We start from the raw sequence: 27,171 nt of genomic DNA, 5'->3' as shown, positions 1-27,171 counted from the left end.
CAGTGCTGTTATGAATATCCTCATACACATGTCTTTGTACATATATGTACATATATCTGTAGGTTAAATTTCTAGACGTTAAAGAACGTGTGGGGGGTGGGAGGTACCTTTAAATTTTTGATACATGTCGCCAAGTTTAGAGGAGTATAATTTTAAAAGATGAAGATTTCTCATGTAGTACTATTTTCCCTGTGAATTGCGTTTTGTTTTTTAAGTATTCAGGGTCAACTTTGCATATTTGCCAGCTATGTATGTTTAAATACTCATATTTTAGTGGCTGACTTCACAAAATGCAGTTTACAATGGTTAAAAGCAAATATCAGTTAATAATCAGATACTTATTTTTCCTTTCCCACAAAGAGTTGCAGGGGAGCATCGCCTTCCTTGAGGCTGTACTTGTTTAGCAGTGCTAGGAGCCCCTCTTTTCTTCCCATGGAGGCGAGACTGTTTGACTCTCCTTCCCCTCCTCCCACCCCCCGCCAAAAAAAAAAAAATGGATTAACTTTTAGAAATGCATCTCAAAATGAAATAAGATTTTGCTGCCAGGTGAGTGAAAACAGTAATTGGAAATAAAGACTTGGGTTTTTCTCTCTTGCTCAAACCCAATGGAATTATGATGCTTGGCCAAAATAAAAGAAAAGTTAAAATTCCTGTGTGAGGTTGTCAAATTCTCACGCTGTATATTTTCTTTCAGATTCCTTTGTTTCTTCCTCTTCCTCTCAGCCTGTATCTCTATTTCCGACCTCACAAGGCAAGTCTGTCATTTTTTTATGTACATTAATAAAAGAAAAATGTTGAGAAAGAGGCTGTAACTGGGGATATATGGCACAAGTTGATTGCCCCCTTAAAATAAAAACTAATTACAAGCCAGTTCTTTATACTATTTAGCAGTTTCCAATGGATTTTTTGTAAAGGTTAATGAAGTAGAATGAAGCTAGGTGGACCCTTTAACATAGCCTAAGCTTGAGTTGTGGTGTTGAGTATTTCTTAAAAATCAAAAACTCACCTATCGAATTTGGAACAGATAGAATTGTGGTTCAGAAAACCCCACCCCCAGAATGCATTTAACTTACAGATTTGCAGTTATGTAACTGCTTTGGAGAGGTATTGGATTGGGGGGGTGGGGAACAGTATAAAAGTGTGCTTCCACTGAACTAGTATACTATCTTAGCTAGAGTTTTTTAGTGTGAACTTCTCTGAGATTTGTCTGAAGAGCTAGGCTAGTTCCAAATAGCCTAGAAACATTGAACAAGTCAGTTGACTTTTTGGCAAGCGAGGCTTGTTTTCCTACAGATTAAGCTGTGGCTTTTTTTTTTTTTTTTTTTTTTTTTTTAGATCTGCCAACCAATAAGGAAGGGAGCATGAGTGAGACAGCTATAGGTTTGTGGAGGTAGTAGCACTGCTAGGAAAGCTGGAGGAGAGAGTGTTGTGTGCTTTGTTGATTTGCACTAATAATAAAGTGCTGTTTTGTTTGTGCTGTTGTACTTGACATCAAATATAGATCAGTGGAAAACCCTTATTTTAAAAAAGATAATTAAACTCACTAGATAGGTCTAAGAAAACCTTTGCAGTTGATTGTCCCCGCTGAATTCTAAAGTCTGGATACTGGCTTGTTCGGAAGACTGATCTTATAAAAATAAAAACATAATGAGGTAAAATGAATCCCACAAGATTTTTTTCAGAGTTTGATCTGCTTTGTAAGAAACATGATAGATAATTTGTTGCTTCTAAGTGATAATTTGTTGCTTTTAAAGGCTGCTAACATTAGATCCCCAAACCCTTTATAATTTGCCTCACTGTTTTTGATATCTTGTGGGTCAAATTACATTAAAAGATAGATATTTTCTGAGTGTTAGAAAGTAATGAAACCTACAAAGTGATTCTTGACATCTGGAACCTGACCAGAATGATATTTTTTGAAGGGTTTTTTCCCCCCCTCATTGGAAATTAAATAATTTAGGTAAATAGATACTACATTTATTCCACTGCAGAAAATAAACCAGTAAAAACACAATGTAAATAGAACAAATAATTGTATTTCTCTACTGTAAATATTTCAGATCTTTTAAAATACATTCTTTGGCCGTAACCGGTTTGGCTCAGTGGATAGAGCGTCAGCCTGCGGACTGAGGGGTCCCAGGTTTGATTCTGGTCAAGGGCATGTGCCTTGGTTGCGGGCACATCCCCAGTGGGGGGTGTGCAGGAGGCGGCTGATCGATGTTTCTAACTCTCTATCCCTCTTCCTCTCTGTGGAAAATCAATAAAATATATTTTAAAAAAGAAAGAAAGAAAGAAAAAGAAAGAAAGAAAGAAAGAAAGAAAGAAAGAAAGAAAATACATTCTTTGTAGTTATAACTTTCAGTCACCTTTTGAGAAGATAACTATCATAGATTTAAATGTTATTTTAATCCCTGTTAGAAAAAATTACACATACAAAGAGTTATTTTGAAATCAATAAGCATGTCCTTGGATGAGGTTTAGGGGGAAAAAAGTTATTTTGACCAGTGCAGATTCAGGATAGTGTTATTGCTAAAAAGGTATTGTACAAAGTCAGTTAAAAATGTCAGATCCCTGAAGGTGTTCCAGTCCAGCCTCTGTTATGGTATTTTCTTTTGCAAAATAAAAACACGCACACACACACGTGCTCCTTGCTCGCATAATGGAAAAGTAACCCAGTTAGTACTCTACTTCATTGGCAGGCCTAAAGATCAGCCTGTTCAGTTGTTTGAGGTAACGCCTTGGCAAGTGATTAGGTGTGCTCTAGGATAGCCAAGGCTGGTGCTTCTAGTGTACCTTAATAAAAATAAGGAGGCCCTGGCTGGGTAGCTCAGTTGATTAGAGTTCATCCTGATAAACCAACGTTGCGGGTTCAATTCCTGGTCAGGGCACATACAAGAATCAACCAATGAATGCATAAATAAGTGGAACAACAGAATTGATGTTTCTTTCTCTCAAATCAATAAATAAAAGTAAAATTTAAAAAGGGAAAAGTGGGCTAGAAGAGGTCAACAGGAAAAGGGGGGACATACGTAATACTTTTAACAATAACGATTTTTAAAAATATAAGGGAAGAGGAAGTTGATGGTGTCCTTGATTAAAACCCCTGGAAGAATAGCTGAGACCAGTCCAACCAATGAAGGCCTTTCAGAGTAGCTGCTGCCACCAGCAGACACCTTGAGTCCATCATGGCACTAACCCACCTAACCTGTCTCTGGCTTCCATATCCGGAGCCTAATGCCGTGGAGAACTGTGCCTCACTTTTGTGTCTATCTAAACCATACTAAGCAATATGTAGCAATCATTAAATGAGGCAATTTCTTATTTAATTTTAATCCTGGAATATATACTTATCACTATTGGGCTTCAATGAGATGCATGTACCAAAAACTTATTAATTTGGACCTAATAAAGAAAGGCAGTTTAATATTTCAAAAAGAAATTATGTAATATTAAGTTGTACTACTTTGAGGTATACAGCTACGTAAGCTAACAGTTTACAGTTTTTGAAAGCTAATGAATAGATTTGTGATGAGAATGTCAGTGGAATAATCCTCCTGAGTAGGTCTTTTGCTTATTGACTCCTTTTTTCTCATTAAAGAATTAAATTTCAGCCTAATCTCTGAGCATTTCAAAATAGGGGAGTAAATTTTGATAATGTTTTCCTGTACTGTAAAATAAAGATATTAACAGATGTGTAGATGTAGTATGGGGTTAATTTTTATTGAGCTTATATGATGCTCAGTACTTTATTTTTTAAATTCATTTATTGATTTTTAAAAAAATATATTTTATTGATTTTTTACAGAGAGGAAGGGAGAGAGATAGTTAGAAACATCGATGAGAGAGAAACATCGATCAGCTGCCTCCTGCACATCTCCCACTGGGGATGTGCCCACAACCCAGGTAACATGCCCTTGACCGGAATTGAACCTGGGACCCCTCAGTCCGCAGGCCGACGCTCTATCCACTGAGCCAAACCGGTTTCGGCTATTTATTGATTTTTGAGAGAGAAAGGGAGAGAGAGACACACATTGATTTTGTTCCACTTATTCGTGCATTCATTGGTTGATTTTTATCTGTGCCATGACCAGCAGGGGTCCTCAAACTACGGCCCGTGGCCCACATGCAAATACAAATATTGTATTTGTTCCCGTTTTGTTTTTTTACTTCAAAATAAGATATGTGCAGTGTGTATAGGAATTTGTTCATAGTTTGTTTTTTTTTTAAACTATAGTCCAGCCCTCCAACGGTCTGAGGGACAGTGAACTGGCCCCCTGTTTAAAAAGTTTGAGGACCCCTGCCTTAGCATATCAGGACGATGCTCTGACCAACTAAAATATCAGGCCAAGGTGCAGTACTTTATATGAATTATCTCACTTAATCTTCATAGCCAATTTTATGGAGTAAAAATACTATTCTTTTACCAATTGAGGAAACTGGAGTTTAAAATGGTGAAATAACTTGCTCAAGGTCACACTGTGACAGACCTAGGATTCAAAGCCCATGCCCATAACCACTACCTAATGTAAAGATGATAAAGTATATTAATTGTATTTTAGGGTTTGCAGGTATTTTTAGAAATGTCATTTTGAGGTTAATGTTAAAATCAGAAGAGGCAGAAATTAGTAATTTTTAACCATATTGCTTTTAGTTACGCAATTTAGTGTCATTTGAGGAATGTATTCCTTTCATCAGACACAAAATAAAACCGAAATTTGGTTTCTACTTTTGAAACCTTTGATAAAAGTGTAGGCTTGAAAATACTATGATTTTATTTAGAAGACATTGGAGAAAGTAGGTAAAAATAAGATTGGAGAGGATTTTTTATCTACATGCAGAATTGGAAGTGCATTTGCAGTAATCAACATTTATATTCAATTTGAGTAACTCAGTAGGCATCTGGAATAGGAAGTTATACACTAAACTTTGGGGCAAGCATTGAGGGGGAAATTTTGCCAGTTACAGCCTTTTTTTTTAACAAAAGCAAAACATTTTTCTTTGTACAAAAGAGACTTTTTGTTTAGGATCTAGCTTGGCTGCAACGTGTCTGCTGGCTAACTTCCTATTTTGATGCTGCTGTGGCTGAAAGTTGCTGGTGTTGTTTTGCACGAAAATTTGTCTTTCTTGTTTTGTGAACATGAGAAAATTCAAGTGTAGGAAAACCTATACCTGAATATTTCAAGCCTCCCTTGTATGAATAAGCATATAGTATGTATGTGAAAAAGTAACTTAGTGGCTACTTACAGGCTGGCAGTCTTTCTTCACTGATGTGTGTGGCTTTTCCAAGTTGCAGGTATCCTTTTACTTAAAAGTAATGAATGCCTAAGGAGAGGGGGGAATAACTAGTGGCAGCTATAACAGATTTCTAAGCTATTCATTCTTCTTAGGGAGAACTAAGGGACAGTTTGGGAACAAGAAACAGTAAAAAGAACATATTTTGAATCGTAAATGTATATGGTTTTCTTTAATTTGAATAATTTACTTGATGTTATAAAGCATTCACTTGGAAGTTTTTTCATAATGTCATTTTTAACTCCCATCTTGTTCTGTAAGATAAAATACTCTGGGCATAGAAGAGGAAAAATTCTTCAATTCTCATACCATATTTTCTAGCTAAATGGCACTCTTCTTATTCCAAGCAAAATTCCAAGTTACTGTACTTTACAATTAGTATAGAGATTATTTAAAGCAGCACCAAGGACAACACCTGTCCCATCCCCTACTAACCTGCAAGTTGTGCTCCTGGACAAAGATGCCTCTGGTGAAGAGTGAGAGTGTCAGTGTCATCTGGCATTTTTCAGGACTAGAGCTCTGATATGCAGCTCAATCTTCCTGCTCTTTTAGAAACGAATAAAATCCATTCAAGGTGTGGTTCTCAAACCAGGTTCATTATCTGGGAAACTTGTCATGCAGATTCCTGAGCTTTATCTTCCTCTGGAGTCTCTATGTCAGGAGATTTTTTTTTTTTTTAGAATATGGTGTTTGGGGACATTTATTGAGAATTTGATAAGTGTCAAATACTGTTCTAAGCACTTCACTTGTATTGACTCATTTACTCCTGACAGCAGTTCTTGAGTTAGGTGCTTTAGTATCCCCTCTTTTTTAGATGAGATTAAGCAATTTGCCAAGGCCACATGATTAGTAAGTGTGATGAAAGGATCTTGCATTTTTGGCTTGGGAGTGGTCTAGAAATTTAGACCATGACTGCCAACTTAATTTCCTAGTCTTATTTCAGAAATGGAGTCTTATAGGCACTTAGAGTTTAAGAAGATAAGGGTAACCAAGAAGCTCAGTACTGGGTCATTTTGGGGACATTCTGTGATCATTGAGTTATGACATTTTTCTCTTACCATACGTTGATTCCCTTCTAGTAGATGTATAACCCTTGTTTGTTAATAGAGTAGTGCCATATTTTTAAGTGATTAGCATTTTTGAAGATGAATGTGCACATTAAATCTCATTATAGCAAATAACTAGAATAAATTCATGATGGGGGAATTTTTTGACAGACATTTGTTCTGAGTAATGTTGAAAGTTTCTTGTATTGCATGTGAAGGGCTATCTTTTGAAAGAGGAAAGGGTAGTGGACATTTTCTGAGATGTAAGATAACCCGGAGTTATTTCATCAGGCAGTTTTACAATGTATAGTGTTTTAAAAACGAGCAATTTTCAAACTCCCTAGAGTTTTCTGCCATTTTATCAGGACAGACTTGGACAACACCAATGACTTATTAAGTGCCATACTGACTGATTGGAAGAGTCTTTGCGTATGGTAGCTGCTCTAAAAGACTTACTACATTCTGGCCTTCATTCTATTTAATGTTTTCATTTCTTTATAAACTCTTTACTTCCAGCCCAATTTTCCCATTGTCTTGGTACAACTCAGGTCTGTCCAAGTTTGTTAGGGTTTTAACTAGCCAAGGAAATGTTTTTTTCATATTATAGAATATTTGGTAAAATGCTTGCAGTCGCCCTCGCCGGTTTGGTTCAGTGGATAGAGCATCAGCCCACGGACTGAAGGGTCGCAGATTAGATTCTGGTCAGGTCAAGGGCAAGTACCTCAACTGAAGGTTCAGCCCCTGTCAGGGCTCATGCAGGATGCAACCAATTGATGTGTCATGATTTCCTCTCTCTCTGTCTCTCTCCCTCCCTTCCACTCTCTCTAAAAAGTTAGGGCATTTTTTTTTTAATATATCCTCATTGATTTCAGAGAGGAAGGGAGAGGGAGAGAGAGACGGAAACATCAATGATGAGAGAAAATCATTGATCGGCTGCCTCCTGCAGGCCCCCTTCCCCCCAATGGGGATCTAGCCCACAAGCGGGGTACGTGCCCTTGACCCGAATCAAACCTGGGACCCTTCGGTCCACAGGCCGATGCTCTATCCACCAAGCCACACCAGCTAGTAAAAAGTTAGGATCCACAACCACCACAACAAAAACGCTTGCAGCCTCAGGCAGTCATGGCATTCAGTATAGGACTTGTTGGTATTGTGAGAGTAAGATTTCTGACCTAATCTAACTTTATTTCAGATTATTATACACTTCACTCAAAACTTTTAGAGTATTAAGAGTTCAAGAAAGATAGGAGAGAAGCAAGGCTTGGGCAACTGACAAATTTGTGTCCTGACAAAGCATAGAATTCTTCTACCATGCTTGCCATCCCTCCACCCCCGGCAAACTGTGTATTCTTTGATTAGCAATCAATATAAATTGCTTTCTTTTTCATTTCATCAAGGCCACCACCACATCATCCTCATTTTACCTACTGGTTTTGCTTATTGTTTGTCTCCTACTCTGTATTGTAAGCTTCACAAAGGCAAATCTATTTTCTGTTTTGTTCAACTGTTTTTAACCTAGTTTCTAAAACAGTGTCTGCTACATGATAGGCACTCAGATTTTTGTTGAGTTATTACTAACTCATTTTGCTCACTTTGGCCTGTAAGATGACAGGTCTGAATCATCTGAAATCTCAACCTCTATAAAAAGGATAGGCTGAGCATTCTCTGTCGGGGAGTCAGTTTTATACGCCTCAGAGTTGTATTCCTGTTTGAGCCCTAACCGGTTGGGCTCAGTGGATAGAGCGTCGGCCTGCGGACTGAAAGGTCCCAGTTTCAATTCCAGTCAAGGGCATGTACCTTGGTTGCGGGCACATCCCCAGTAGGAGGTGTGCAGGAGGAGGCTTATGTTTCTCTCTCATCCTTGTTTCTAAGTCTATGCCTCTCTCTTCCTGTCTGTAAAAAAAATCAATAAAAAATGTATTTAAAAAAAACTAAATTTGAATTGCAGCTTATTTCAAATATTTTCTGTATCACCACACTTTTCTTTAAAAGACTTTATATATACGTATATATATGTATATATGTGTATATATATATATATATGTACTTTTTTCTTCTGGAGTGAGAGAGAGAGAGAGAAACATCAATGATGAGAGAGAATCCTACATGTCCCATACCGGGGATCAAATCCACAACCTGTGCATGAGCCCTGACCGGGAATTGAACTGTAACTTCCTGGTTCATAGGTCAACATTCAACCACTGAGCCACTGAGTCCTAGAATAGTATGCTTGTACCCAGATTACAGTCATACTATTCTAAAGGCCCGATTCCTATTACATCAAATTTCAGTGATGTCTTGAAATAAAGGAACGTTATCTGGCATTTAGGAACACTTTTATAATAGTGGAATTTATTCATTGCAGTAAGATATTCTTATTTATTTTTGAGTTATAAAATTATCCTACATAATAAAGAGCTAATATGCTAGTTAGACCTGACTGCAGAATGACCAGTGGGCAGGACCGCGAGGCAGCTGAGGCACAAGGGCCAAGGCAGCCGGGCCGCGAGGGCCAAGCCCCTCACATGAATTTCGTGCATTGGGCCTCTAGTTTTGAATAAAGTAATAATTTTTCTTTTGTCTGATTATTTAGCTTCTCACATGAAAAAGAACATAAGCTGAATAAGTTTTTTCTCTTTCACATCTTCCCAATTATTCACACTCAAGGCTTTGCTACCTTGGGTCTGCTTAAGTCTCACCTGTTCAACCTGAACCTTTGATTCATTCATATGGAATGATTTAAGACCTATTTTGTTCCAACTCTAAAGATCCAACAATGTGAAAGAATGCACCAAGACAACGCCTGCCCTTGGAACAGTTGTTTTTAATCTTTTTTCCCCAGTAAAAACTTGCTAGCTTGGGCAGTTGGAAAGCAGTGTGCTAAATCAATGGCTACAGTGGTGTTAATAACTGGTAAGCCTTAACGTATACTTTTTAGAATGATATTTTCTGTTTTAAAAGGATTTCTGGAGTTATCTCTTAAATCAATTTGCATAGTTCAGTTTTGGTTGAATTGGCAAATCGGTGCTAGGATTTTGGAGCAGGCAAGCTTTTTCAGTACCTTTAGCTTAAAATGTTGAGGCCATCTGTACCTGGGACCAGTCTTCCCAATGGATAGAACAGAATAATTCTAGTCTGATTTTTAGGCTCAGAGGGGATTCACTGTATCAAAAAGAACTCTGGTCACTGTTTGTTCTTCTCAGATTCTAAGACTGTAGTAGTGGATTTATAGAAGCAGTATCTTCTGAATTGTTCAGTTTACAGATGAGAGTTTATCAGTACTTCATAACATCAAGTTGTTTTGTATGGATGGCGTTATTTCTGTTAAATAGCTCTACCAAAACAAAGGAGGGAAACTTTCCCAGGTGTCCCAGTCTCATCTCTCCTTTATGCTTTCCCTTTACAATAGAAAAAGCATACTGAAAAGTATTTGTCATGAATTTTTTTTGTCATTTGCAATTTGTAGCATGATGTGGCTTTTCTGTTTCACCATTGGCAATTGTATGCATGTCTTATAGGATAACTGTTGGCATTGTTTTTGTTAAATATTTGTGTGTGTATATATACATCCTGTGTGTATATATGTACTTTAAAAAATAAAACGCATGCTGCTTGGCCTGACTAGCTAATGTGTAATTGTACTTGGTAAACAATCCTTTTCTTTCAAATTTCAATCATAGAGGGTCTCAGCTCTGATGAGCCACCTTCAGAAATTAGGACTTCCTCCTTTTTTGCATCTTCTGAAATACATAACACTGACCGTACAATACTCCATGGAGAGCAAAGCAAAGAGTTAGGCAGCCAGCCTATTTTAGCCAAAGAAGGAAAAGGAAAGGACTGCTTGGCTCTTCTAGATGTGAAAACGATGGAAAAGCCTCAGGGGACCAGTAAAGACGGAGCCAACTCCCCAGTTTCTGTTGCAGAAGGAGGTCACTGTAACCATCCTTCCATCCCAGCCAGTTTCCCAGATCGTCCTGCTTTTCTCTCGGAGAAAGTTGTTCAGATGGAAGAGCAAATAAATAAAAATCAAGAGTCCAAGAACGTAAATGAGATACCAAGTAGGGATGACAAAACTGCCTTGGATGCTGATGACAAGTTCATTTTGCTAACTGCCCAGAAACCACCCACTGAGCAGTCTAAGGCAGAAGGCATTTGTATGAACTCCTTGTCCCCGTGCAAAGTTGCAGGAGGTGGTGTTATAGAAAAGGATTCCCCTGAATCACCATTTGAAGTAATTATTGACAAAGCAGCATTTGACAAAGAATTTAAAGATGCATATAAGGAGAGCACAAATGATTTTGGTAGTTGGGCAATGCACACTGATAGAGAATCATCTGCAGACATTTCAGAGTCTAATGACAAAGTATTTCCACTAAGAAATAAAGAGGCAGGGTGTTACCCAACCTCTGCATTGCTCACTAGACAGTTTTCACACACAACTGCAGCACTGGAAGAGGTGTCTCGATGTGTGAGTGATATGCATAACTTCACTAATGAGATACTGACTTGGGATTTGGTTCCCCAAGTGAAACAGCAGAGCGATAAATCTGACTACATCACCAAAACTACAGGACTTGACATGAGTGAATATAATTCAAAAATTCCAGTTATAAATCTTAACACTAACACGCATCAGAAAACTTCTGTGTGTTCTATTAATGGGAGCACTCCCATCAGTAAATCAACAGGTGACGGGGCAGAATCCTCTCTCTCACAAGAAAATGCTGTCATTAGAAAACCTGTACCCGGCGCTCTCAATTCCATGGCAGACGTCAGTAGTAAAGGTGTGCGAGGCAATGTGCAGAAACAAGATGACACACTTTCAGCGTTACCTGTGTCTCCGTTTGAGAAATGTGTCTCTTTGGGTTCTGGAGGGGCCACAGTGAAAGTGCTTTTACCTGATGGCCACCTGAAAGGCGAAATGAACTGGCAGAGCTCTGTGTTGGGAGAAGGGACAGAGGCTGATAGTTCTGGTGAGTCTGATGACACAGTAATAGAAGACATCACAGCCGATGTTTCATTTGAAAGTAGCAAAATTCAGACTGAAAAACCTGTCTCCACTTCAAGTGCTATTGTAAAAGCAGATGAAAGAGAAGTCAAAGAAATTCTCAATTATAATAGGGAAACCAAAACATCTGAAACCTTTGAAGGGTCTGTCAATGACTCTGAGCCAAAAGGTCAGCCTGATATTCTTAAAAGGAGTCCAGCCAGTATGGTGGCATGTTCCCAAGTACATGATATGATTGTCATGTCAGGAGATGTGAAGCAGTCAGACAGAATGAGTGAAACTACTCCTGCTGAAAAGGTTGTTATAACTGAGGACCCAAAACTTCCTTCAGCAGCATCTTCAAATCATTTTAATGAGACTGAATTCTCACTAAATGTGACAGCCTCTCCCTATTTGGAGTCATTACATGAAAAAAATATTACAGATACAGATGATTCTTCCCCAGAGGACCTGATAGCAGCCTTTACAGAAACCAGGGAGAAAGGAATAGTAGATAAAGATAAAGGAAATGTATTTGAAGCAACATCAGAGAAGACTATGGATTTCAGAACAACTCTTCCTGTGGAAGTCTTGCATGAAAGTGAGTCCGGTGGTTCTGAAATTAAAGACCCAAAAAGCAAATACTCTCAACAAAACAAGCAAGCAAGTGGGAGTGAGCTCTTGGATGTTTTCCCCACCCACAGCACTTCAGTAGCATCTCTCGACTGGGAACAGGAACAGCTCACAATCAGAGCCCTTAAAGAACTGAGTGAAAGGCAGGGTGAGAAGTTACCAGATAAAATAGAGTCTCCTTCTGAAGAAATACTCAAGCAGACTTTCACATTTGCTCCCGAATATTCTCAGCCACAGAGATCGCATGATGTCCTAGAACACGCCGATGTCAAAACTGGATCTGACCTTGGGATTTCTGAAAAGCCCACTGTTATCAAAGAAACTACTAGCATAGATTTTATTTCCAGCCTTAACAAGACTGAACTGGTAAACAAGCATGTCCTAGCAAGACTTCTGACACACTTTTCAGGTAACCGTTTTCATTTGAAATACTGCATGAGGTTAATTCTGCTATGATTACTTTATCAGAGTGCCGTTTTTCTTAGTCTCTGATTTATATCACCAGATTATGGCTAGGATAAAAACACACTGTAAACTTGGGAGAGGAAGGGTTGTTGTTTTTTTAATGTTTGCTTATACAAATACTTCCCAAAGCAGACCAATTGTTAAAGTTAATATTCTAAAAAAATATTTTTTTATTCCAGTCTTTTCTAGGTTCTCCCTAGGGTGAACACTGCTTTTAAGAATCTCTTGCCAGACAGGCATGGCTGGGTGGTTGAGGGTCAACCTATGAACCGGGAGTTCAGGGTTCAAGTCCTGGTCAGGGCACTTGCCCGGGGTTGCGGGCTCGATCCCCAGTGTGGGGTGTGCAGGAGGCAGCCGATCAATGATTCTCTCTCATCACTGAAGTCTCTCTCTCTCTCCCTCCCCCCTCCTCTCTGAAATAAATAGAAATATATTAAAAATATATGTATATTTTTAAAAGAATATCTTTAGGCTCTTATTTACAAAGCTTATTTTAAATCTTCATAATAATAATACTTTTTAGCACTTGAGTTTTTTGCTATGGGCCTTGTGCAATCTATTTGGCAATCAAAGATAAAGGAATTCCTGCTGGGATAGACAGTAAATGAAACTTTTAATTAATTTGATCTTATACCATAGAGATTTTATGCTCTGAAAGTAGGTAACCTGTATTATAGTACTATTTTGTGAGTAATACTTAAGACAACTTATGTATCCTTCTACTTTGGACCTTACTTAATATTGTTCAGGCCGAACTCATTATATATGGTACTAGAAGCCCTCCCCTAATATTCTGTTTATTTAAATGATTACTTTCCTAGCAACTGACCTTCAGTTAAAATGCTGTCTTTTCTAGAGCCTTGGAAAGTGTAAGAAAAAAAGGATATTTAAAGCCCTCCAAAAGGGACCATCAACCTCTAACCTGATACCAAGTTCTGTACTTCCTTTGTGGTCAGTGTTAGGTGCTATGTGGGGATCTGGTTTTTCAGACTTTTGACAATCCCTTTTTTCAAATGAAATCATAGAGAGTTATCTAAAACAAAAGTGAGATTTTTGTTAGTATAAACTTATGCGCGATTATACCACTTACCTTTTTTTCTGTAAGGTTTTTTATGCACAGAGTCGGGAGGGGGCTCAGACCTTGGCAGCTGGTTTCCCCTTCTTACAGCCAGAACACTGCTCAGCTCCTCCTACTGGGCTGCCCTTCATGAGGAGCAAATCTCACAGTTCTCGGACCTTGTCCCTCACCAGCTTGCACTGCTTCCGTGTGCTTGGTGAGGTGCCCATGGTCCTGGCTGTGCCTCGGCTTCCTGATATTCTTGCTCACTTTGTGGCCCTTGTTGAGGGCCCATGGCCATAGGGTACCACAGAGCTATGGCTGCTGTGGCAGAAGGCACCATTTACCTTGTATGAAGGCATTTCTTCACTGAAGACCAAGCGCAGATAACTTGATCTTCCTAAATTTTAATCCTTGCCCGGTTGGTGTGGCTAAGCCATTGAGTGTTGAGCCAGGAACCAAGAGGTTACTGGTTCTACCCCAGTAGGGGGTGTGCAGGCGGCAGCCAATTGATGTTTCTCTGTCATCGATGTTTCTATCTCTATCCTTCTCCCTCCCTCTCTCTCTAAAAAAAAATAATAAAAACATATTTTTTAAAAATAAATAAATTTTATTCCTTAAAATAGAGATAGTAATTTATAATACTATTTTGAAGAATAAATGTGAAAATGCAAGTAACAGTGCCTATGACATAGTAAATATTCATTTAGCACCAAGTGTAGGACCTGGACAGATAATTTAATTAATTTTTAATTAAGTGAATGCATTGTTCATAGTTATCAGTAAAAACATCGAGGCTTTTTTATATAAACTCAAGAATTTGAAATGGCAGTGAAGGATAGCTGTTCTTCTCGAGTAATTGAAGATTATTGAACTTGGATTTAGGAGTGCCAAATTCTCCCATTTACTGTGTCTAGAAGTGTGACATTGAACAATCTGTAAAGTGAGGATATTGAAGTAGATGATCTTTAATATCATTTTAGTAATATGAGTCTCTGACTCTGGTATAACTTAGGTTTCTACATGAGTTGTTATCATTCTTACAGTAGTTCTTTTGAGTGATGAGCCATATGATAATTAGACTATAAGAACTCCAGTGTCTAATTCTGGCAAGTTCCTGCTTTAGTGTGACCTTAGACAACCGGCCTAACTGGTTCAGCATCTTCCTTGTTAATATGGTGGTAATTATTTTGCTTTACTTTATGGTGTTGTAGTATTTAAAGTTGTTCGCAATTACTAAGTAATTCCCAACTGAGTTATTTAATCCAGTGTGAGAGATGAAAATGGCTATGGAAATTTAGGATATTTGTCACTGACAATTCTATGATTAGTAGATATTTTTAGATGATAATTAAGGAAGACCAGTATAATTAGAAAAAGAACTTGACAGATCTTCCTTTGTGGGTTTCGGAATTGAAAACCTTTTAAAATTGTCTTACTTTATGAATAAATCTCTTCAAATATAAGGTTCTTCAGTAAGATGTATCAGTCTCTAGTTCTTTTCCAGGGGTACAAGGTATACATTCACCAATATAGACAGTGTGCTAGGCCATAAAACAACTCGGTAAATTTAAAGGATTAAGATAATATCAAATATACTCTAAGAATATAATGAAATTAAATTTTAAAACAGGAAAATAAGATACCTAGGAAAAATCCCAAATATTTGGAAATTAAGCAATGACACTTTTACATAATCTATAGCTTAATGAAATCACAAGGAAAATTTTTAAATATTTTAAACTGAATGACAATGAAAATACAATACAGTGTATCAAACTTGTGGAACACAGTGCTGAAAGGGAAACTTATAGCTCTAATACTTAAATTAGAAAAGAAAAATATCTAAATCCAATGTCTAAGGTTTCCACTTAAGAAGCTAGAAAAATGCCTGGCGGCGAGGCTCAGTGGCTGAGTGTCAACCTATGAACTATGAGGTCACAGTTCGATTCCTGATAAAGGCACATGCCCAGGTTGCCAGCTTGATCCCCATTGTGGGGTGTGCAGGAGGCAGCCAAACAATGATTCTCTCTCATCATTGATGTTTCTCTCTCTCCTTCTCCTCTCCCTTCCTCTCTGAAATTAATAAAACTACATTTTTTTAAAAAGAAGAAGCTAGAAAGAGAACTAAGTAAGCCCAAAGTAAGTAGAAGGAAGGAAGTTATAAAGGTAAGGGCAGAAATCAATGGAATAAAAGACAAAATTAAGGATTCCAAAATTTGTTTTTTGGAAAAAGATCAACAAAGTTGATTTCTTGATTAATCAAGAAAAAAAAGAGAAATCAGATTACCAATATCAAGCATGATAAAGGGATTATCACTTAAGATCCTATTAAAAGGATAATAGAATATTATGAACTTTATGCCAATGAATCCATCGATTTAAATTGTATGGATAAATTCCTTGAAAATTATAAGCTTACCAAAGCTAACACAATTTCTATTAAGTTTGTTTTCAAAAAATCTTACCCCCAAAAATGTCCAGGCTCAGGTTTTACTAGATTCTTCCAGGCATTTAAGGAAAAAGAGCACTTTCCAACTCAGACTAGTATATAGTAACACCAAAACTGGACAAAGATATTACAGAAAAGTTTATAGACTAATGTTTCTCGTGAACATAAGATGAAAAATTCTTAAGACATTATTAGCAAATCAAATCCAACAATATACCAAAAGGCTAATGCATCATGGCTAAGCAGGGTTTGTTCCAGGAATACAGCTTGTTTTAAGATTGGAAATTTAATAAACATAATTTACCACATTAACATAACAAGAATAAAAACTATGTGATTATTTCAATTAATACAGAAAAGGCATATGAAAAACATCCTTATCTGATTTAAAAAAAGGTTTGGGTTTGCTTGTTTGGGTTTGGTTTTGGGGTGTTTTTTTGTGTGTGGTTTTTTGTTTTTGTGGTTTGTTTTTTTGTTTTGTTTTTCAGCAAACTAGGAATAGAAGGTAATCCCAGTCTAATAAATTGCATCTATTTTTTTGTTTTGTTAATCCTTACCAAAGCATATTTTCCCCCAGTGATTTTCAGAGGGAGAGGGAGTGGGAGAGGTGTGAAAGAGACACATCAATTGGTTGTCTCCCACACGGAGATAGAGCCTGCAACCAAGGTATGTGCCCTTGACCAGAATTGAATCCGAGACCCTTGAGTCCATGGGCCAACGTTCTAACCACAGAGCCAAACTGGCTAGGGCTAAGTGGCATCTATTGAAAAGTACAATTGATGTTGTATTTAATGCCAAAATATTGAGCATTTCATCCTAAAATTGGGTAAGGCAAGGATGCTCACTCTGGCCATTTGTATTCAACATCACACTGGAAGTCCTACCCGTTGAATTACAACAAGATATAGAAATAAAAGGAAGTCTGGAAAAGAAATTGTTAAACTGTCTTAATTTACAGATGACATAATTGTTTACATAGAAAATGCTAAGGAATCTACAAAGCAACTAGGAGTAATAAGTGAATTTAGCAAGGTTATACAGGATATTAGGTTAATACACAAAACTCAAATGTTTTATTTATTACTAGAGGCCCAGTGCACAAAATTTGTGCACTGGTAGGGTCCCTAGCAGCTGCCAGCTGCCAGCCGGGGCCTCCCTCCCTTCCCCTGGCCGGCCCCACCCCCTGGTCGAGGAGACAATTTGCATACTACACTTTTATTATATAGGACTTGGGGCCTGGTGCATGAAATTTGTGTACTGGAGGGGTGGGGTTCCCCTCAGCCCAGCCTGCCCCCTCTCACAGACTGGGAGCCCTCAGGGGATGTCCCACTGACGGCTTAGGGAGTGGGCCTAAGCCGCAGTCTGGCTTCCCTCTGCGGAGGCGACCAGGCTGATCAGGGGAAGGTGCCAGCCCCATCACCCCACTGCTGCAGCCACTGCCAGCCACCGCAGCCGCCAAGGTGTTTTCATCAACATGGACTCCAGTCCCTTTACCATGAAAAAATGACAACTTTCTTTAGGCATTTTCAAGATGTGTCTTTCATAGGATATGACCTTTCTTTCTTTTTTTTGTATCCTCACCTGAGGATATGTTTCCATTGATTTTTAGAGAGTGTGGAAGAGAGAGGGAGAGACAGAGAGAAACATCAGTGTGAGAGGGACACTTTGATTGGTTGCCTCCTGCATGAGCCCTGACCTGAGCCCCAGCCAGGGAGGAACCTGCAAACTAGGTACATGCCCTTGATCATAATCGAACCCGGACCCTGCGGTCGGCATGCTGAGGCTCTATTCACTGAGCCAAACCGGATAGGGCAGGATATGACATTTCTTAGCCCCTCCAGCAGCGGACCTTCATTTGTTCCTCCAGGAGTGTAGTGGAAAAACCCTAATCACCTTCTTGGATTCTTATAACCCAGGTTACCAAGAACACCGCAAGTGGTGGCGTACAGGGAGTTTAGCCAGTGAGTGGTCAGAAAAGGTGTTTATGCTCAGTGGATAGAGTGTCGGCCTGCAGACTGAAGGGTCCCAGGTTTGATTCCTGTCAAGGTACAACCAAGGATGTACCTTGGTTGGGGGCACATCCCCAGTGGGGAGTGTGCAGGAGGCAGCTGATCGATGTTTCTCTCTCATCGATGTTTCCAACTGTCTATCCCTCTCCCCTCTTCTCTGTAAGAAAAGGTGTTTCCTCTGCAGCTCATGCACAGAGAACCCCCTGTGTTGTGTCCACTGGCTAGGGGCGTGTCCCCGACGCAGGGGGCACACCCCCAAGGCCAGCAGCCAGCCCCGCGCGTTGTGGGCACCGGGCTGGGGGGTATGGACCGGGCCGCCACTTGGCGCTGGTGCATGGACAAGCGGCCACGGGGCGGGATGGGGGGCGTTCTGGGACCCTGGCCACTCAGGGCCTACGCGCGGGCCTACAGGCTAGGGGTGGCCTGGGTCCCGAGGATGTTCCTGAGACCCAGGCCACTCAGTGCCTGTGTATGCAAATTAACCCGCCACCTTTGTTGGGTTAATTTGCATACTCCTGATTGGCTGGTGAGCATAGCGGAGGGATGGTCAATTTACATGTTTCTCTTATTATATAGGATATACACTAGCAGAAAATAATCCAAAGTGAATTATTTTTAAGTTTAATTTACAATGGCATCAAAGGCATAAAATAGGAATAAATTTAACAAAAAAAAAATGTGCAAGACCTCTTTACTGAAAACTACAAAACTGCAAAGAGAAGCTAAAGAACTGTCTAAGAGGAGAGCTATGCTGTGTTCATGGATTGGAAGCTTCGAAATTGTTAACATCTAGTCCTGCCCAAATTCATCTATGGATTCAAAGCAATTCAAAGTCATGGAGAATTTTTCTTTAGAAATCAACAGGCTCATTCTAAAATGTCTAATAGAAATGCACAGAGCCTAGCAAATACAAAGCCATCTTGAAAAAGAACAAAAATGGAGGACTTATAATACTCACATCAAGACATAAAACTTTAGCCCTGCCTGCGTGACTCAGTGGTTGAGCATGGACTTATGAACAAGGATGTCCCCGTTCCCAGTCAGGGCACATGCCTGGGTTTCGTTCGGTAGGGGCTTCAGGAAGCTGCGATTGAAGATTCTCATCGTTGATGTTTCTGCCCCTCTCCTGCCTTCCTCTCTCTGAAATCAGTAAAAACATTTTTAAAAAGACAATTGACCTTTGGGAATGACTGAAGTTGTAGTCAAATCAAGGGCTTCCCCATAATTCAGTAATAAAGATCAATGGATAGAGAATCAACAAGGTTCACTGCCATTTTCTCTAAAATGGCAGGAACCAGTATCTTTTTCCTTAACCTTGAGATTACCATTGGGTGTGTTAGTGCCCTCTTTTGGTGTAAGAAGGGTACTGCAGCGGGCATCTTTTATAAAGGGTAAGAGATAGGCACCCTTTAAAGTTTTAATTTATTTTTTATTAAATTATTGGTGTGACATTGGTCAATATGAACATATAGGTTTCGGGTGTGGGTTTCTATGTTATAAGATCTGTATATTGCATCATGTGCCCACACCCAAAAGTCAAATCTCCTTTCACCATATATCAGGACCCGCTCCCCCCCCCCCTTTAAAGTTTTAAAAATAAAAGCAATAAGGTCACATTATAGAAGATTTGAAAAATAAAAGAAAGGAATCACTCATAATTCCACCAGCAATAGAAACACTCTGGTGAACACAGACATTCTCTGATGCTTCGTCTGCCATTAGCAAAATAAAATGACAGAGAAGTGATTGGTTGTGCTTACATAAAGTTATAAAAAGAAGCTATGTTATGTATTGAAATGGATTCTAAGAAAATAAAAGGCATAATTAGTAGTGCACAAGACTTGAAACATATTGAGACACAACAGTAGGTCTTTTGCATTTCCATAGGAATTTTAGAATCACTTTGTCCATTTTTTACCAAAAAAATTTATGTTGGAATTACATCAAATTATAGATAAATTTGGGGACAGTTAACATGTTAGCAATTTTTAGTTTTTTTAACTCATGAAAACAGTATAGCATTCTATTAATTTAGGACTTCATTAGTTTCTCAGCATGTTTTATAGATTTAAGTGTACAGGTGTTATATAGCTTTAGCTAGAATCTATGTCTAAGTGTTTTCATATTTTCATGCTATTTTAAATGGTATTTAACTCCATTTCTGAGTGGTTAATGTCAATATGTAGAAATGTAATTGATTTGTATATTGACCTGACATTCTGCAGCCTTGCTGAATTCATTCTGTGCTTTCATGTAGCTTCCGTCAGATTTTCTGCACAGGCATCATGCCGTCTGTGGCTGATGACAGTCTTACTGCTTCCTTTCCAGTGTGGGTGCCTTTTGTTTTTACTGACTTACTGTACTGACTGGAACCTCTAGTGCAGTGTGTAATGGAGGTTCTAGGAGAGAACACCCTGTCTTCTTTTATTAAGTATATTAGCTCTAGGATCCCTTTATCAAGTTGCAGACATTTCCTTCTCTCACCTAGTTTGCTGAGAGATTTTATCTGAAGGGATATTGCATTCTTGTTAAATGCCTTCTCTGTATCTTTTAAGATGATCATATGGTTATTCTTTTTCAGTTTGTTGACAGGATGAATTATATTGAATGATTTATGAATGTTAAACCAATCTTTTTCTTTTATTTATTTTTCCTCACCTGACGATACGTGTTTTTTTTAGTTGATTTTTAGACAGAGGGAGGGAGGGAGGGAGGGAGGGAGGGAGGGAGAGAGAGAGAGAGAGAGAGAGAGAGAGAGAGAGAGAGAGAGAGAGAGAAACATCCATGTGAGAGAGAAACATTGATTGCTTGCCTCCTGTATGTGCCCCGACCAGGATCAAACCAGCAACTTAGATACGTGCCCTAACTGGGAATCAAACCTGCCACCTCACAGTGTACAGGACAGTGCTACAACTGGCCACACTAGCCAGAGCCCAGTTTATCCATTTCTTTTCTTTTTAAAAAAATATATTTGTATTGATTTCAGAGAGAAAGGGAGAGGGAGAGAGAGAGAGAAACATCAGTGATGAGAGAGAATCATTGATTGGCTGCCTCCTATATGCTTATTCCTGATTTTTTATATAAATAAAATCATATAACATGTGGCTTCTGTAATTGGCTTTTTTAGCCTAATGTCTTCAAGCTCTGTAGCATCAACTTCATTCCTCTTTATTGCCAAATAATAATCCCGTTGTATGGATATGCTACCCTTTATTTGTGCATTCATCAGTTGTTGGTGTTTGGATTGTTTCCACTTTGGGGCTATTATGATAATGTTTCTATAAACATTGATGTGTGCAATTTTTTGTGTCATATGTTTTCATTTCTCTTGGGCATTTGCCTGAGAGTGGGATTGCTGGGTCATATAACTGTGTGTAACTCTGAGGAGCTGTCAAGTTGTTATCCAAAGTGGCTGCACCATTTTTCATTCCCAGTAGGAAGGTGGGCTCCAGTTTCACCACATTCTTGCCAGTATTTGTTATTGTAATTCTTTATTATAGCCATCCAAGTGGGTTCAGTGTGGTATTGATTTGCATTTCCCTAATGACTGATGATGTTGAGCATCTTTAATGTACTTATTGGCCATTTGTACATCTTTGGAGAAATAACTCTTCAGATCCTTTGGTCATTTTCAATTGGACTAATTAGTTATATATAATTCTTTATATATCTAGATACAGATACTTTACCAGATATATAATTTGCAAATATACTGTTATTTTATGAGTATCTTGTCACTTTCTTGATACCATTGACAGCACAGAGGTTTTTAATTTTGATATAGTTCAGTTTATCTTTTGTTTTGTTTTGTTTTGTTTTTGGTCATTTGTGCTTTTGGTGTCATATCTGAGAAGCCATTGCCTAAGGTCACAAAGATATACTGTGTTTTCTAAGAGCTTTAGGACACTTTCTCGCTTCTTTGAAATAACCATTTTATATCTTTTCCTCTCTCTGTAAACCTTCTTTGCTCCCCTGACCCCACCCAGCTAGTGATCTCAGCTCTTTCTTAGTGAGAAAATAGAAGCGTTCAGAAAGAAGTCCCTCTTCCAATCTTCAGGTCTATGAATGGGCCTCAGAATTGGCCCTTCTTCCCTATCAATACTCGGTAACCTCATCCATTTCGTATCTCTAGTTCAGACTTGCCTTGTGTACTCCGCACTGGTGGACCTAACCGCCTCTTTAATAATGGATACCTCTAGGCATCCATCCCAAAATTAACATACTCTGTACTCTACGCTTCCTCTTCTCCATAAATGACACCACACCCATCCATTTCTCAGGCCCCAAACCTAGGTGTCATTCATATTTCATCACCTTCTGCATCCAGTCCATCAAGTTCTGCCTGTTCTACCTCAAAATTATAGCTCAAATCTGTTCACTCATCTCCATCCTTATCTAAATGGCCATCATCTCTCACTTGAACCTTCACGTTAGCCTCCTAGGGAACCTTTCTGTTTTCACACCTGCCCCATCGCAATCCATTTTCTCTTTGCAGCAGTAAAAGGGTGTCTCTTGTTAAAATATATCATGTTATCGCCCTGCTTGACAGTCTGTGGTGACTTAGCATTTCATCTGAGGTAAAATCCAAGGTCTTTTCCTTGCTCTGTGAAAGCACTCCATGATCTAGCCCCTCCCTCAGCTCCAGCATCATCTCATGCCACTCTCCCCTTCCCTCGCTATATACATGCCATCCAAGTTGTGTACTGCACACCTCTAGGGGGCACCATTCACATGTGTTAACCATTGTAGGTTTGCGTATTCCTTATGACAGTTTTCCAGCAGATGGCAGTGAAGTCATGAGGATAGGGTGGTTTTTCTGATTTGCACAAAAGTAGATTTATTTGCCTTTAGAGACTGTCGCTTTTCTCTTCTCTGATACAGCATGGTCTTTTACTCTCTGGGGCCCAGCCTTATTCTCTACGAGTTTCTTTTTCTTATTCTTTCAAATATTTCAAATTTAAAGACTAACATGCATAGTACAAAAAAACTCCCATATAACCCTTGGTCTAGTTCATCAGTGTTCACATGTAGTCACTTTTGCTTTATCACTCCCTCACTCCCTCTTCTCTATAGATTCAGGGTTTTTCCTGACCATTTAAGAGCTAGTTGCAAACACCCTGGCCCTTTATTCGTAAATCAGTGGTTCCCAACATGGAGCACATGCCCCACGGGGGCAATTTGACTTCTAAGGGGAGCAATTTGAGAATTAGTTATTAATAGTGAATTTTTTGCATTTCTTATGGTTCTAGAGCCTCATATACAGTATATAAATACATATTGTGACATTTATGCATTTCGGTTCTCATATGTTTTGAAACTTTATTTGCTATTTTTTATATTATTATTTTTTAAACAATTTCTTAGTGATTTCTTCCTCAGTACTTCAACTGTCCTTTTGTTTTTTTATTTTTCTCTTTCATGGATGCCATGTTCTTGGGAAGCTTGTTTAGACCAAGTTAATGGCCTTTTATTCTTCCTCCATGAATAGGAGTTAACTCTTTTTTTTTTTTTTAATATATTTTATTGATTTTTTACAGAGAGGAAGGGAGAGGGATAGTCAGAAACATTGATGAGAGAGAAACATCGATCAGCTGCCTCCTGCACACCCCCAACTGGGGATGTGCCCACAACCAAGGTACATGCCCTTGACCAGAATCGAACCTGGGACCCTTCAGTCCACAGGCCGACGCTCTATCCACTGAGCCAAACCGGTCAGAGCAGGAGTTATATATATGTCACAGGGGGGCATCAGGATTTTAGCGATGCTTAGGTGGGGCGTGGCCAAAAAAAGGTTGGGAACAACTGGCCTAAATACTTTGGAGTGTGTTTCTTTTGAATAATTTTTTTTGTTTTATAGTACACTAAATTTTTATCAAATGTATGAAATTTAGCACTGACACAGTACTTTCATCAGTTATATAGTTCACATCCAAATTTTGTCAGTTGTCCCCATGATGTTCTTTATAGCTATTTTACCCTGGTATCCAGTGTCCAATCTGTGATCTCACTTCGCATTTATGTGTTGTCAAGTCTCCTGTCTTTCACACCATTGATATTTTTGAAGAATACAGGCTAGCTGTTTTGTAGACTATTTCTCAGTCTGTGTTTGTCTAGTGTTTTCTCATTAGATTCAGTTTGTATGTTTTTGGCAAGAATACCATACAAGTGATGTGTCCTTCCCAGTACATTACATCAGGAGGCACATGGTATCAGTTTGTTCCATCGCTAAGCGTTCTGTGTTGAAACTCTTCCTGTAGATAGATATATGAAAAGTGACATACATATACTTGGACTCTGGTTATGGGAATTGCTCTCATAAGTAGGTTAGCATTCTGTTCAGCTTTCCTGCTCAGTCAAGTGAGCCTGAGTTGCCTCCCATTTCTCTCTCTCCTTTGCAACATCGCTGTCTGGGACTCTCGACCTCCCCTCAGCGATCCTAATCCCTACTTTCTCCTAGTAGTCACATCCCTTAACCGGAATCTTGGAACCAGTGATTATTTCTTCTAGACAATAAGTTTATCAGTTTCAAGTTAGGTTCCCTTGGCTCTAGCTAAGGTTAGGCTTCAGAGAAGAGTATTGAAGGTGACTATGGGGAAGAACTAAGTGCTAGTGGGTCAGCTGGAATCAGGTTCAAGTTCACTTTACCCCCAATCACAGAATTCCATATTTTGATTATAGTTCACATTTGAGTGGTTACTGTGTGTCATTTACAATGCTACACTTTCTACATGCCTTAGCCACATATATTCCTTAAAACAACGTGGACATAGGTGTCACTTTCTTCACTTTATAGATGAGAAAACAAAGGTTTAGAAAGGTTAATTAGGCTAATATGACTAAAAATTACCAGGACTCATGCTCCTGTTTCTCCAACTCCAAAGCCCTTACTCTTTTTTGTATAAGCAGAGAATAGCACAGAGGAAACTTGAAATAGAGTTATTAATGTTGAGGTCAGCCTTCGCAGATTGACATTCCAATGTAGTATGATTGCTAGATTGGCGGGAATTGCCAGCAGTTTACACCCAGGGTTTTTGAGGTCTCTTCAGTGCGGATGTCCCCGGCCATAAGACCCACTTGCTTGGGACAGCCTTGGTTTATTATACCCATTTCCTAACAATTACTATTAGTAGCCCCACTTACTCTCAAAAGTATTGTTTTTTAGATAATTATATGGTCCCATACCCATAATCCTTCCTGAGTACTCTTCAGATGAACAGAGACTGGTGTTTAATTTTAACTAACACTAAGAGCTTGATATATTTTTATTCACCACTCTCTCTGCCCCCAGCCCCAATTTATAAATTTCATTTTAGCTTTGGTTTTATAGCTTGTTGATCCAATTAAACTGTAGGCAACGGATGTTTAATTTAGTCAACAGTTATCAAGATTTTACCACATGTGCTCTACCATCCTTTCTGCTGAAACATTTGAAGTAAATGATAATTTACCCCATTGTACTTCAAGAGCCATCTCTAACAAATAAGTTCCTACATTTTTATAAACCTGTCCAGAAACTAGAGGAACCTTTTGTAGCGTGAATCATCACCCCTGACATATGTGATTTTCACCTATCAGAGTCTCTGCGGGAGGGGGCACCTGTAATTGAATGCTAGTCCCGGCTTCTCAGGCGGCAGGACACAGCCAGAGGACCATCCCGGCCAGTGGCTCGGGGTGTCCGTGTAACTTACGTCCTTTTCTTTCGCAGTGCACGATCTGATCTTCTGGCGAGATGTGAAGAAGACTGGGTTTGTCTTCGGCACCACGCTGATCGTGCTGCTTTCCCTGGCAGCTTTCAGTGTCATCAGTGTGGTTTCTTACCTCATCCTGGCTCTTCTCTCTGTCACCATCAGCTTCAGGGTCTACAGGTCTGTCATCCAAGCTGTGCAGAAGTCAGAAGAAGGACATCCATTCAAGTGAGTTGAAGGATCACAAGGAACACTTTACAGTTTAGTAAAAGGGGTCACTGAGGCTGGGCAGGTGTAAAAATCAGACCTGATGAAAAATTAAGAATTATAGGGCCCAATCAGTGACATGAAACATCAACTAGACACCATGGGACTACTTTAAGAAATGGCCAAGGACTTCTTGACCAGCTAGAGTCTCACACTTTAAGACCAAAGAGGACTGTCTGAATTCCTGAGCAGGGAAGGGTAGCGCTGAGGACAGCACTCAGTTAGATGGCGCCCAAGCACATGTGTAAGCCCCACATGTCAAATCTTTTTTTTTTAAAATATATTTTATTGACGTTTCACAGAGAGGAAAGGAGAGGGATAGAGAGTTAGAAACATCGATGAGAGAGAAACATTGATCAGCTGCCCCCTGCACACCTCCCACTGGGAATGTGCCTGCAACCAAGGTACATGCCCTTGGCCAGAATCGAACCTGGGACCTTTCAGTCCGCAGGCCGACGCTCTATCCACTGAGCCAAACCGGTTAGGGCCACATGTCAAATCTTAAAACGACTTTGAAAGCTGGGTGTTGAGGCTGCGCTCTTGGTGATGATCAGAATTTGGTGTGTTGTCCTTGGTTTTATACCGATTTCCTTCTTCCCTTTTTTTGTTATATATATTTATTCTTTATACATATAATTAAAAACCTGACTCCATTTAAAGGTGTGTGATGCAAGGGAGAGTCTCGGTACAATAAAACTGTACAGGTAAGATCTGCCGCCCCTCAGGCTAGCTGCCAGGGTTCAGCACCATGGGGTTGTCTGTAGTGTGAGGGTCTGTACCAGGCAGGTGGGCCCTGGCTGGGGTCTCAGGGCACGCAGCCCCCTCTTTATCTTTCCTTTAGTTTTCTTAATACCAGGGCCAAGTTTTGATGAATGTAGGTCATGCATTTCTAAAATCCAGTTGCCAGCTTTTTTGACTGGGCTATAACTGTAACACCTGGATTCCTCACGTTTCCTCTTGAAAATCTTAGACCATAAAAAGTGTTAACATTAGCAAATGACAATGTTTTAAAAACCCTTTTCTCATAGAGAAAGAAACCCTGTTGTGACCTCTTAGAACTGTGACAGAATAGGTGTCGGCTGTGGCTTTGGTCCTTGTGTTTTCTCTTGGTGAAAATAGAAGGAATAATTTAAACTATAGGTGACATTTGAAAAGTTATTGCAAATTAGCTTTAATAAATCAATAGTTGTTCAATGAAGGAGTGAATACATTTTATTATTTTTCCATAAGCTCAGATGTCATGTCTCTTGCATGACACTGTTGTGGATTTGTAAAATG

General features: G+C 39.1%; 1 protein-coding gene across 3 annotated transcripts in view; it reads left to right on the top strand.

Annotated features, from left to right (window-relative positions):
• Positions 1–27,171, top strand: part of RTN3 (reticulon 3) — a 40,218-nt gene that overhangs the window by 8,293 nt on the left and 4,754 nt on the right. Inside the window, exons 2-4 of one of the 3 annotated variants that reach the window (XM_036326861.1) lie at positions 695–751; positions 10,019–12,367; positions 25,647–25,854. In XM_036326861.1, coding sequence (XP_036182754.1) covers positions 695–751; positions 10,019–12,367; positions 25,647–25,854 — 2,614 coding nt within the window. The remainder of the gene's footprint in view (positions 1–694; positions 752–10,018; positions 12,368–25,646; positions 25,855–27,171) is intronic. The other 2 variants (XM_036326862.1, XM_036326863.1) reach the window with 2 other exon arrangements.

This window comes from Myotis myotis, unplaced genomic scaffold, assembly GCF_014108235.1.
Source record: "Myotis myotis isolate mMyoMyo1 unplaced genomic scaffold, mMyoMyo1.p scaffold_m19_p_10, whole genome shotgun sequence".
NCBI lineage: Eukaryota > Metazoa > Chordata > Mammalia > Chiroptera > Vespertilionidae > Myotis > Myotis myotis.
The sequence above is the reverse complement of the archived record's forward strand: the minus strand, read 5'-3'. Positions and strand labels throughout refer to the sequence as shown.